General features: G+C 35.6%; 1 protein-coding gene across 7 annotated transcripts in view; it reads right to left on the bottom strand.

Moving 5' to 3' along the window:
- ct (homeobox protein, cut) overlaps positions 1-14,164 on the bottom strand; it is a 368,988-nt gene that overhangs the window by 57,425 nt on the left and 297,399 nt on the right. For all 7 annotated transcript variants that reach the window (XM_089867871.1, XM_089867875.1, XM_089867872.1 and 4 more), the window contains 3 exons: positions 12,643-12,710; positions 4,723-4,855; positions 379-445 (listed from right to left, as the gene is read on the bottom strand). In XM_089867871.1, coding sequence (XP_089723997.1) covers positions 379-445; positions 4,723-4,855; positions 12,643-12,710 — 268 coding nt within the window. The remainder of the gene's footprint in view (positions 1-378; positions 446-4,722; positions 4,856-12,642; positions 12,711-14,164) is intronic.

Here is a 14,164-nt window from a genome sequence, read left to right as displayed (position 1 = left end):
GAAGTAGGAGTAAAAAGTAAAGAAGATGAAGAAAAAATGAATTCATTATTTATCGCTTTCCTCCCCTAAAACCGTTTCTCTTTCTTCGGAATCAGAAGGTAAAAAAAATATGTATATATATATTAAAATATTCTAATCAAAAACGTATTGAAAGTCATTACGAAATTATTACAGAAACGGCTCGGAATTATTCGACTCTCATTACTCAAAAGAGCCGATCTTTTGGATGGACTGAGTGAATTTCTAATTCATCTCCATCTTTATATCTTATCCCCACTCCTCCATATTCCCCTTAAAGAAAAGGTAAAGTAACAGCACTGATCTCTTAAAATTGGTTAAGGGTAAAAAAGATGATGGGTAAAACAGTGTCTAACTCACTTGGCATGGCTGTCTTCATCGTACTTGGCCTTCAGGTCGAACAGTTCAGTCTGCGTACATTCCAAGGCTACACGAGATCAAGCACCACCAGACGGTTTGGAAAAAGACAACAGCCGGAACAAAAGCCAGAAAGAAAGGAGAAAAAAAAATAACATCGTCAGTTAAATAAAATAAAAAAATGGAGAAGGAAACTGGCAGTTACATAGAAATGGTTTTTAATAGAAATCTAGCGCTACGTCGGATAATAGCCCAGAGGGGCCGCCCGATAAAACGGGATGAAAGAAGCCGATACTGATGGACATAGAATGAAATCGTTGAAATATCGCCCCTAATCGTAGCGGCGGCAATGAGCCGAATCAAAAAACGTGTAGGGGGAAACCCTGGAATACAGTATAACTGAAAAACATCCATCCTTCCTTCGGAGGTGCGTGGGGATTAGTTTTTACATTCAGCTACTGATTCTTTTCTAAAATGTAGTTTTGACTAATTTCGATAATACAAAACCGCCACGCCACGGCAAAAAAATATGAGATACCTTTTCGTTCAATTTCGCTTTGTGTTCGGTACGGTGTAAGTATTACCGATACAATACGTAACATCAGTCATCCGATGAAAGGGACGGGACTATCGCGAACAAGTTGGCCCATATCGATAATATCAAACCCCCCAAAGAATATCGGAGAAAATATCGAAAGTACTGATGATACGAAAATATCGGTATTCTTATTAATCAGATCGCCTTTCAATTAGTTCTTATTTAACCAAAAATTATATATATAAATAATTAACCTCCACCTTTCTTACAATTGCCTTTCAATTAATTAAAATACTAAACTTCAAATGTTAATTAACCAAAAACAATTATGAATACTCCACTTAAAATCACGAAAGTATCGGGGTATTCTTTCAAACCAAAAACTAAGTTTCCTTTTCTTCCGAATTGCCTTTCAATTACTTAAAATACTAATTCAAAATATTAAAACTAACTAAAATGCATTAATTAATCAATGCCATTTGTTAAATACTGCAGGGGTAGCCATAATAAACAGGAATAAATATGGGAGTTTATTGTATATGCATAAAAAATTAGGATGATATTTATGAATCCAATTAGATCTCTTTCAAATATAACTAACCTACGCAATTTGACCCTACTCATTCGCAATTAACGAAATTCGCAGTGAAAGGAGAGGGTTACACCTCAAAGGTTACAAAAACCTTTGAACCTTATCTTCATTGATTCCCTCACAAGTAAAAAAGGAAGAGATAAACTTACGTAAGAAAACCTATCACCCCGAGAAATTTAATAAACTCAAAATACCAAAGGGAATAAAAGAAAGAAGAATAAGAAAAAATAAACTAATAAAATTTCCAGTGAATTAAAGGGTGAACTCGATCTGACTTCAATACAGGAAAAAGGAGAGAAAGTAAGATTCTTTTTTCTTCTTACGTATTTAAAACGAAACGAATTCGAGAGAAGAATGAACGAATGAAAAAAAGAAAGTGAAAACGAAATCTACCCCCTTCGAAATTTCCATTTAAAGGAGAACTATCGAGTAACAGAAAACCAAGGCGCGGGTTCCGATTAGAAAAACAGGAGCAAAAAAGTATATAATCGAAAATGTTTTTCAAGAATTTTATAAAAGAATTAAGGCAAGGGAAAAAGAATAGAATTGGATAAAAAAAGAGAAGGGAAAATAACGCCTTAGGGAGGTATGTTGGGATGAGAACGTAACAGAGATGAAAATCCGAAGGAAAAAAAATCCTCCAAGAAGCTCAAGCTAATCGGTTAAATTTGGCTTTCCATCCTACCTACACCTTTTCCATTTCCACGGCTGACTTGTTCGCGATGAAATATGGAATAGCCTTGATTTTAAAAGCAAGGTTATCACGCGTTAAGTCCGGTACCTTTTACTATATTAATCGTGTTAAGGCGAATAGAATTATTTTGTACGTACAGAATGGAGGAATCAGTATTAAAGAGGGAAAAGGCCTAATTAGAAAACCATTACCTAATTCTTCTACTCTATTACACGACACAATACGAATACGGGATGAAATGGGGGTTGAAGGGTGCAGGTATTTTAATATAAACAGTGCTTCACTCTATTACACTTGATTCTCCGTATAGAAGAAATACCAAAAAAGGGAGAAATTGTATAAGCGCGATTTTGAGAGTCGAACGGTTCGTTTGAAAGGGAAACCGAAGAAATTAAGATGGTTAAAAGCTGGAATAAAAACCTTTTTTCTCCCTCCCATTTTCTAAGACGAACCCACGATGCTTCTACAGTTAAAAGGGCCCACACCACTAAAGTCAATAGCGGCAATTAAAACAAGTCAACCGTATAGTAGAGAAAAAAGAAGGGATCCGCAACTGATCTTTTTACTTCAATAAAAAAAGAACAACGGAGTTGAGGAAGAGGAGAGAGAGGAGAAAGAGAGAGAGAGAGAGGAGAGAGAGAGGACCAATGATAAGAAACTCGGAGAGGGTAGATTTCCTTTTCCCTATTTTTATTATTTTATTTTTTTTTTATTATTTTTTGTTTTTTGGTTAATTCGAGTATAGGACCTAGTAGAATCGCACCATTTGAGCCGCTTCGAAAAACCTTTATCGAAACTAACTAAAAAACTGAGGTGGGGGGGGGGGTACCAAACCGACAAAGACTTCAGGGCAATTTCGACATTTAATTTTTTTAGAGCGCAAGAAGGGATTTTAATTTTTTTTACTCTCTCTCCTCTCCTCTCCTCTCCTCTCTCTCTCTCTCTCTCAACGCGCCTGTGTCAGTGTTTCTGGTTCTTGGGTATGCATACCCAATAATAATTTTTACCAGTTTTCTGCTTAAGTTAAGGAGAGAAAACGGAAATTCGTTTAGTTGAGGGGAAAAAAAATTGCTCCTAGAACTATACGTCGTTCGACATTTTTTTTAATCTTTTATTTCTAAGGCTATGGCTATTGAAGCACTCGTAATCCCCCGGATAAAGAATTAAATACGAAAACGAAATGAAGAAAAGGATAGAAAAAAAAATGAATTACAGGGTCTAGATGAGAAGGGGTGCGGAATAAAACGACGGAAGAGACAATAAAACATTGGTTGGTCCATGCATGCATGCGTGATGATAGAGGAAATGGCGCTAGTATATGTAAGATGGGGGTTGTCGGTGGTGGTTCTTGTTTTTTAACGATCATTTCCCTCAATTTCCTTTCTTACACCCTTTCGAAATGATCTCATTGTCTATAAGGTCTAGGTCCTTTTTTTTACGAGCAAAAATTAAAAATATCCAGATCTGTTGAAAGGCAAGAAAAAAAAATTAAATATATTTTTTTTTACTGTTGTAGTTTCAAGTATTTAATCCAGATTAAATTAACTGAATTAATTGTTTATAAATATTATTAGATAACTTTGTACGACAGGGGTCAAAGTAATTTATATACCATATACCAATTGAAAATTAATTATTTCTTAATTTCAAAATGCCCATGCAAATGGAAAGAAAGAAAAATCCGCATCCAAAATTAATTTTATGGGTAATAATTTTAATTGTAAAACTAATCACTTTAGTTCGGGAAAACGTTGCTGTATCATTTCAAGTTTTATTTTTAATTAGTCCCCGCTTTCACCAAAAAAAAAACCAAGGGCAGTATATAATGTCAATTAATATAGTTAGAGACCGCAAAACCAACCAAGGCCGTGGAGTATACGAAACTTAATTTCTATAATTGAATTTAAAAACATGCGCACCATAAAACGTAACGCAATTTTGCAAGGTTCGACAAATCCGGAAATAATTATTATTTTTGCGTTGAAAGTTGAATATTTTCATTGTTTTAAAATTAAACATTAAAAAAAACTATAAATAAATTTTTAATATTAAAATAAATTGTTTTGCAGAAAAGGCAATGCAATAAGCGACCTTTGGATATTTATTTCGAAATTAAGGGGGGTTAAAATAATAACGAAAAAGGATTATAAATGTAGGGGGGGGGGTAATTACCTACAATTAAAGAGCGTGTCGTGTTATATTTAATTACCAATAATAGTCTATATTTATCAAAAATAGAACAGAACGAACTGGCCATGTACGGGTTAATGGACTCATCATTACCGTTTTTTTATTTCTTCTTTCTTTCTTTTAATTTACGTAAGTATAATAATTGCTAATTTCGAATATTACTCTTTCTACGGAATTCCCGCCTTTTTCGACGCTATTTATAATTTATCGACTGTTTGGTGTACCAGAATAAAAACCCTATACTTATTACTTAAATACGCCGATGTCAAATTACGGGGAATTGCGAATAAAAAAAAGGGGTTCTCGATAGAAAATAATAAATTTTATAATTACCACTTTGTAGCTCGCCAATTCTACGCTCGGCTTCTTCGAATTTCTTAGTGATGATGACCTGAGTTTCTTCTAGATGGCGTTCCTTCTCGTCAAACTGCTTTTGTAAGTCGCGTTCTATTTCGTGAGCTTTCGCCTGTTGAAAAAAATATAAACAAATTGGTATCAATTAAAAATATATACCCAATTAAAGAATAAAATAATGACAGTCACAATAAATAAATAAATAAATACATACATACATAGCCTCCTTATCATTTAATTTACTTAATTTTACCATGAATATTAAATAATGTCACAATACAAACCACCCGTGATTTATGGTATCAATAAATCGTGAAATTTCAAGCCTACAAGGCTAAAAACACCCAAAACTTTCTAGGTGGTTTTCTTATAATGAAGTTATAATTCAATATTCATGGAAAAATTAAATAATCTAATAAGATTTAATATGAACCCTTAAAAACTTATACTTAGAATTAAAAGAAATTAAAAAAATATATAGAAGAGATCAAGATATACATTACTAGGAAAATATATATACATTCGAAAATTAAATTCTTGCCAAAGTAATTAGTTCCCATACAAACGAGTTTCTCTTCCCTAGCTCGACATGGGTGCTGTATGTATGTACGTATGTTGTACAATTTAAATTGATTCGACTGGTTATATGTCCAATTTAGGAAGAGAAATTCTTTGACAAGAAATTAATTAAAACCTCCCATACACCACCCGTTTGCTCCTATTATTAACCCAAGAAACTCCGCCCTTTTTCGGATATAACAAATGAACCGACTATTAAGAGAAATCAAACCTTTATACAAAATTAAAAATAACAAAGCGACGAAAAAATTAAAAAAAGGCTTACATATATATATACAAATTATTAACTACTACTAAGTGACTTACTACGTCATAAGGAAAACGGGGCGCGTAAGTCTTGTTCACACTATATACATACGAACTTCATAAAAAAAAATAAAATCAAACCACTCTGCACCTTTGTTAATTGATCAAGGATAAAAAAAACTAATCCGCAGCAGCTGACACCTTAATTTCATTTAACCTTTGTGTTAATTTAAACGATTACAAAAGTATATCGCCAGTGTGAACGAGGCTTACAAGCGTCTACAGAAAAGGGAGAGTTTGAGAAAATCGACTAGTTTAGAATCATTAATCGTTAAAAGGGAGCCAAGGGTTAGAAGTAAAATCACGTCGTTTGAACAACATTAATTACGCAAAAAGGCTAAGCCTTGGTCTAATGGAACTACTATCACTATACCAATAAAAGAGATGGTTTCTTTGTTGCGAAGCGAGAGCGGGGGGGGGGGGGCATGCAAAGACTTTTCTTAAAACGAACAGTACGATTTAATTATCGAAAAGGAACGAAGTTAAGTTTTGGGTCGTAAGGAAAAATCGGGTGTATATATATACTGCAGGCCTCGATAGAGAACGCTTATTCCTCCCGTTTAAAACAATTAATAACGAGCCGGGCTTATATTAGGAGTCATTCGTCCAGAAACTAATCCTAACCCCGACTTACAGCCAGTCCAGTCCCCCCACAATGGCCAAAGCTCGAAGCTACCACCACGCAGCCAGTGTCCATTAGCTATATAACTATATAGGGAAGGGAGACCCCGATTTCCCCCTCTCTAAAGGAATCGGGAGATATTAATGTCTAAGACAATTGGAAGCGCCTTTCGAACGACGCTTCGGTCGACGGTCGGCTTCATTTTTCCTCTCAAAATTAATTCATTCGCGTTAGGTATTAATTTGGTAAAATTCGAGACGCGACGTATATATTCCAAGGAAAGAGGGGGTGAACAGATTGATATCGGACGGTGCATGGATACAGCGTGGTGTCCGAGGGAGGGTGGGCGGTCGCCCCGACCGACTAATGATCATCGGAGTCGAACGATATCGGAGACCAGAAATCTTTATTAACAGTGACCCGCGCGCGACTCGAGTTCCATTCGACGCCGGGAAATGAAAGAAATTTTCTGTACACCCGAGATAAGCGAGAGACCTAGCTAGGAAAATTAGTTAACCCCATGCAACGATAGTGACAATTTTCAGGGCATGGCCTAGCTGTATTGGTTAGATACAATTATGGATAGGTATTGATGGTTCTTGCAGGGAGAGAGGTGATAACCTTAGTGGTATGTACCATAGTTTCATTAAAATAAGTCATTAACACTGGTTGTTGATTTAAGTCTATTCTTTCTTGAGGCCCAGTTATTTCCACTTAAGGTTAAAGGTTGTAGATCCAATGTTGTTGGGTTGTTAATTCAGTCTAATGGAATTTTACGTTAAGGATTAAGGTTGTTAGGCGATTAAAATTGTCTGAGAGGATTTCCTATTGTACAAGTATTTCAGGATTGGTGCGTGCAAGGTCTACTGGTTGTTAACTCAATCAAACTGGCACGAGAGGGTTTCAAATATCTGATTTTAGTTTCAAACTAATTGTCCTTGAAAGATATTGATTATTAAATATTCATACCTAAACACGAACATCACAATCTCACGACAATCTTCACAAACACGCTTGAATTGTGAATAAAAAAAGTCAATATTTCCCATGAATCAGATGGAAAACCGTCGAATCACCGCGCCAATCTGCGGCATAACATAACGCAATCGAAAACCAAGCACGAACCTAATCAATCGACAAAATTTTCCATTTCTCAGAGTTAAAAAAAGATAGGCCTAATCATAATAAAATTTCTAAGAAACCGAGTCGTTATTTATGTCTAATAATTGGTATGACAAAAAAATAGACCGGCCATGCAGCCAGAGTATGAACTATAGTGAAGTTCAAAAAACCCTTATGTATACGTGTTTGGACGAACTGGGCAATTGCTACGTGTAAATTCAGAGTGTAAAACATTTTTCATTCTCGCCTAGAAATCCCCTAGAGTTAGATACGAGAACGCGTGTTATGGAAACGTAAAAATAATCCCCAGGACGGATATTAAATATCAATTGTAAAAAAAATATATATAAAAAATAAATACCACAGACCCAGGTTTACCTACAACCCCTCATCCCCCTGCAACACAATGGCAGTAAATCGAAACTTAACGGCGAGCAAAAAAAAAAAAAAAAAAAAAAAACTCCCCAATTCCCAAAAACAGCCTAATAAAAAAAAAGATCACTTGCTTTCGCAAAATAGATCACTTCGATATAATATCCGAGCAAACTCGAATTCGCCTTGAAAAAACGCAAGGTTTTTTGAAATTATAGCGATGTAAGTTAAGGTGGAAACACGCGCTTGTAATCCATCAAAAAGGCCCATAGAAAAGAATGAGAAAAAAAGGAGGCAATTGCGATCAATTTTTAGATACTTCCAGACTCTTTTGTGGGAATTGCGGACCCAAAAAAAAAATAACCAAGAGAATATAAAAAAAATCCAGAATATTATTTTTAGAAAAACTTCTTACTATACTGTGATAGTACTTTAGAAAGCAGGCAGTGAAAAATATTTATTCCGAACCCCCGTTTCTCATCCCCCTTTTAAATCGAAAACACAAACTCCGATGGATTTCGAGTATTATATAAAATATATATATTTTTTTAGGATGGGAAGGATGAGGGAAAGGATCTATTATACGCTACAATGGTTGAATGGAGAGAGAGCGAGAGTGATGCCGTTCCAAAACCATCCAGTGTGGTCGTAAGAATATACAACAAGCATGCATTGGATGAATACTCCCAAACCATTCCTACAGGGACGTGTTCCCTTAAAGGTATATATGGGTGCTACGCTACAAAGCTAGAATACAAGGGACTCAAGGATATTAAACAAATTAAACCTCATCTGGACAAAACCATGTGATACGTACGGAAGTTCAAAATCTCGTTACGCCTCCTAGTCGTATTGGCAACTCCTCGAACTATTTAAAAGTTTAACTGGAAAGCAAACTACGCAAGGAGACGATAAGGCTTAATGAGTTCATGAACGACAGACAACTCTGCAACTCTTTTAGTAAGTCATCGGTGGATACATAGTTTACAGGCATGGAGGATTCCTACCATTAACACAAGTAGACCAAGCGACTTAAGAGTGTAAAATCGTCTGCTATTTTACACTCTAAGTTGCCTAGTCTCCTTGTGCAAATGGTATGAATCCTCTTTGCGTGTAAACAATGTATTGTTCTTATGAAATACAATTTGTTTATGTTGTGGGTTGAGAGACGGGAAGGGGAAACGGGGGAGGGTAGTAACGCCGATAGACTTAATAGCGCTTTTCGGAAAAGAACTCTGCCATTTCCGTCTATAGTGGTCCGCGGGGAAATCTTCCTGAAATCGAACTGGTCATGAATAGCTAATGAGCTATGGGCGAAAAACGTAAAAGTGGTGGTGTATATACACACAGTAAAAGTGGGGAAGGCTATGAGGGGGAAGGGGGAGGGGCTGCAAAACGAATAGCCCAGAATCGCCAGAATAGGAATAAGTGAGAAGGGAGAAGAAGAATACGACGTACATAACCTCGCGCCGCTTTTGCGTTTTTGGCGGGCTCGCTTTCTCTGGTTATGTTCAAGGGGGGATGAAGGGAGTAGGAGGATGTAAATATAGAACCGATATAATCCTCCGTAGAGTACTATCATATTCCTAGCATCCTCTTTCATATCCGAGTCTTGTTTTAACTTGAACGGATACTTTTCCGTTGCGGTAAATTGGACGGACGTATGAGGACTTTGCCTTAGATGAATCCAGTCTTTGAGGGTGCCCTAAGACAAACAGTGCCTAAATTGGGGCACCGCGTTTGACAGTTTCTACATTTTCTATAGGCAATTTTTCTGCTGCGAATTTTCAAGGATTCTTTTCCCACCGCCAAGTGCAAACTAGACCTATAACGTCCCTTTCCCTTTCCGGGCCATTTTTATAGTCTAGTTTCTGCAGCAGGGGTAACTGCGGCAACACTGCCCATTGTATATACGTATCGTCCATCGAATAAAACTCGAAAAGGCGATCGGTCACGCGCATCCTTTTATTTGGAAATTGGCGCGAGATCGTTTTTTATCGAAACAGACGTAACCAAAAAAGCGAACGAGGGACTTCACCTACATAACCATTTACACCCGCATAAGTAGAAGGTTAGAAAATACCAGAATATAAGGGACTTTTACGAGACAATCCCTTAAGTGGTGGGAAAAGTAGGCTCTCATGTCTGATGGGCTGTCGCCACGAATAAAACCAGAGATGGGTGGCTAACCATGATTAAAGAAATATACTATATCCTTGAAACATTGTAAATATATATGCTAATCACGGACAGGTTGGTATTTAGACATTGCACGGAAAGATAAAACCAGCTCCGTCAATAAAAAGTTGTTTACAAAATCAATAGGGTGGAACTAACAATTATTAATTCAATGAGGATCAATTAGTGGAGCTACCAGACTAGTAAATACACAAAAGATAAAGAAACAGTGGACGAAAAGTGTGGTGAACTTCAAGAGCGTACAACTCACAATCAGTCATTGAAACTACGTGACTCTAGTTCGAAAGTTTCGTATATTTGAATAGGGAACAATCAATCCTTCCGGACGTTGAAACTTATGCAAGTCCAAGATAAAATTGTCCAGAATAAAATAATCCTAATGTGAAAAATATTTAAATTCGAACATGATTTCCTACGCCGGGCGAATTGACAGACGCGACGCGAGATAAGCACGGGTGATTAAATGTAATGATGAAAAGAGGCGCTCAGGGAAGAAAAAGAGAACAAGACACTGTCTGGAAGAATGGGTCTTTTACGTATCTTTAAAAGAATTGACTGTCACTAAGAAATTGACGCATTAGCAGTGAACCAGAACAACAGAAATGAATAATTTCTTCGTATATACGAATGAATTGATCAGGAAAGCTTAATACCTGTATTTTTCTAAAGAAAATGAACGAATCACTCTGCGCGAGTGAAGAAAGGGAGAAAACGACGGAGAAGAGGAGAGAGGGTGGGGGTTAACGCGTCATTAATAACCCTTTGATGTTTCTGTGGTGGTTTTCGGGGGTTTTTCGACGCTACAGGAGCGCGGAATACACCGAAGAAATAAAACGTTAACGTTCAAACACTCGTTTCGTCGCCCGCCCGCAATTTCTCCGCATTCCAGTATTTTTGTCTGACGCTTCGACATCGAAAAAACGCTTAATGACGTTATAGTTCCTGCATGGGATTGCCAAGAAAGACGAGAAAGAAAGAAAGAAAAGGGAAAAAAATAACGCGTCAGACACGTGACTGAATCACCCCGATGTTTAACGATTTGTGGTCACGACAAGACAATCGGCCAAATACGCCGATATATTTAAGGTACCAGTTGTAAGATGCAGTAAGTGTGCATTGCCTATAATTTAACCGTACATGGAGGCAAGCGAGTTGAAACTTTGTATCTATTGATGTGAAATACTGTTTCTCGTGGATGGTACAATTGATTTTTGTCGAAGATTTCTCAGAACTATAAAAACTTATGGCCTGTTGTTGCCTAAAACGGAGAATTATCGCTTCATTTCAATAATAAACTCATTTAAATAACCAAGAAATCAGCTAAGCCTAATTTCTTACGTTAAAACTGAATAATTAGAGATGAATATAGTAATTAAGCTAACATCGCTCTATCTATTCCAGCGTTAGAAAATGGTGCGTGTAGTGCACATTCGAGTCAAGACAAGTCCCATTACATCCATGCAGAAACCTTTTATCTTCCTTCAACACCAACCACACACATACATAGACACTAGTATTATACTTGGAAATCGCTTATATCAATTACGAAAAACCGCTACAGAGAAAAATAAAACCGGATTTATACATTAGCGAATACAACAGAACAGAGGTTGTTTTTTTATTTGATTCTCGTCATATAAATATGCCGATTTCTATCTATTGGGGATAAAACCTTGGCTGATTTCTCTCTTTCTCTCTCCCAATCTCACCAAACTATATGTCTATCACCGGACAAAGGGGAAACCGAAAAATAATGGAAACTGATGATTGCTCAAAACCGGATTCGCCTTTAGTCGTCCAACTTAGTAATCGAATTGGAATTATCATTATCCGATTTCGAAACAACGGGGGTGGGCTAAAAAAAAATTGGAGGAGGAGGGGGGGAGACAATAGTTCGTAATAATAGATGTCGAAATATAACGTCATTTTATTATGGTTTTGATATGTATTTTCTTTTTTTATTTCTTCTTGTATAGACCGGTATTTATTATTTTTTTTCGGGGACAATTCATTTATATTGTTATTAACAAAGGACCTGACTTTTAAACTTATCGAATACATAAAAGTTAATTTAGGACAAAACCAGCTTAGACCTGATTTTAATTGAACAACCATGATTTATACACGGCTAATTTGAAAACCTTAAGTTTATACGATGATACCCACTTAATTATATTAAAAGAAATTTCTTCATATACCTAGCTACTTAATTCAAGAGTCTAGATTAATTTCAATACCGCGATTTTCTTAGATAATAAATTAAGAATTTTTATACTTCATTGAAATCAAAAGATTTTTTTTTAATATATTGAAGATTATTGTTTAACTTGATAATTTTATTACCCCCGAGGTCTTTGGATACTACTATAAATTAAACCCCCAAAAGATGATGTTTTTTCTTTAAAAAATAAAAAAGGTATGATTTTCTCATAAATAATTCGTTCCCAAAATTCTTTTTTTCTAGTCAATTATGTTGTCTCAAAGTTAAATTAACTACCCTAAGAAATATTCCGGTGTCGAGAATTGAAAAGATTTCGATAAAAACCGACCCGTTTATAATTCTTTCGTAGATTGTAAAAGGGGCAAACGGGCGGACACACACGCATTAACAACCATTGAATAAAAACCCATCACAATCAACTGACGCCAAAAAGAAAAAAAAGGAAGAAGTGTATATAATTATAAATAGTTTTCTTTACCTTTGCAGTGTTGTCTATTTTATCTTCGTATTCTCTTAACTTGTCTCGGAGCTGCTTGATTGTCACGTCTGTGAAAAAAGAAAACAAGATAAATTTGTTTAATTTCGTTTTTCTTTTACAAGTTTTATACAAGATTAAATAAAAAAGGTTTTTATAAGAAAGGGAAAGGGGATAATGTTTGATTGGTTATTTTTATTCATTGTCAGTTTTGACCTCCTCGCGTGGGCCGAAATCGTTGGTTTGCTCGAAACGAGGTCGGAGACTGATATTAAACCGTATATCTTGTACACAAAAGTTAATAAGGGGTAGAAAATTTCTGATTGGCTCATCTCTATACTCTATACTGCATGGGACTTTGCGGAGTTTTATAAGCTACATGACGGCCAAAGGAAATCCGTGAATGGTCAATAAATTTAAATGGAATTATTTTTTATTTTTATTTTTTTTATATAATAAACGGGCTTAGTGTTAAGTTGTTTTGTGAATTTTGGAAAAATGTCTGTTAAGTATACTAGATCCGTTTAAAGTTTTTCAGAAATGTCATCATTAAATTGTTAATTTCGCTTGCACAAGTCTATCAAACTGATAATCAACAAAACATGACTTCAGTGTAACTTTCAATCACGAAAAAAAAACATTATGTAATATATTGAATTTATCATAGAAAAAAAGACCAAAAAGCGAACCAAACAAAACTGAAAACAATCAAACAAATACACAATATCGTAAAAACGAGAGTTACGGAGAGGTTAACCTAAAAGGGATATATTTCATCCTATAAACGACTGGGGAAAAAAATAAAGTAGTATTTTACAGAACGTAAAGAAAAATCTATTGAAAAGCTAGGAATGTATATCTTTCTATTCTATTCTATTCTATTTTAAAAACTCGGCTCACGCCTGCTCCGGGGGCTCTTCGATTTACAGCACCGTCTCGATACGTTACTTTATATAAAAATGGCTGCGTGTAGTTATATATTTTTTATTTTTGACCCCTTTCGGCTGTGAAAAGAACCACCACCACCGCGTTGTTTGGTAATCCCCAACGATAAATAAAAGGCGATTGCGCTAAAATGTCTTCCGTTGGAAGCGAAAGAGAGTTCAAGAAGAGAAATAAAAAAACCTATACGTAACACAGCGCGAACCTCGAATCGTTTCGGATATTCATTTTTTATCCAATATAAAAAAGGGGGAGGGGGTTATATCATTCCGTTGCGCTGCTTTTATCTATAAAGGTTTATTTAAACCGAGCCTGGAAAAATAAAAAAAAAATAACCACAAATTTATGGCTGAGCTTAAGACTTAGAATTGCATTTTTCTTCTCTATACAGTTTGGAAAATAATCTCTCGAGTTATTTTTAAGCATTAACTTAGTACGAAAATAATATGCTGTACAGTTTCGATCCGCAAATACACAAATGTTCGTTAAACAGACATAATTATATGGTTAAAATACGAATTATAACATTTTGGTGCCGAAACCCGGGATTGAAAGTTTAAGATTATTTTTCAGTTCCACAAAA

The sequence above is a fragment of the Phalangium opilio genome, unplaced genomic scaffold (assembly GCF_054372755.1).
Source record: "Phalangium opilio isolate 3A_F unplaced genomic scaffold, DU_Popi_V2 ptg000024l_1, whole genome shotgun sequence".
In the NCBI taxonomy this organism is placed as follows: domain Eukaryota; kingdom Metazoa; phylum Arthropoda; class Arachnida; order Opiliones; family Phalangiidae; genus Phalangium; species Phalangium opilio.
The sequence above is the reverse complement of the archived record's forward strand: the minus strand, read 5'-3'. Positions and strand labels throughout refer to the sequence as shown.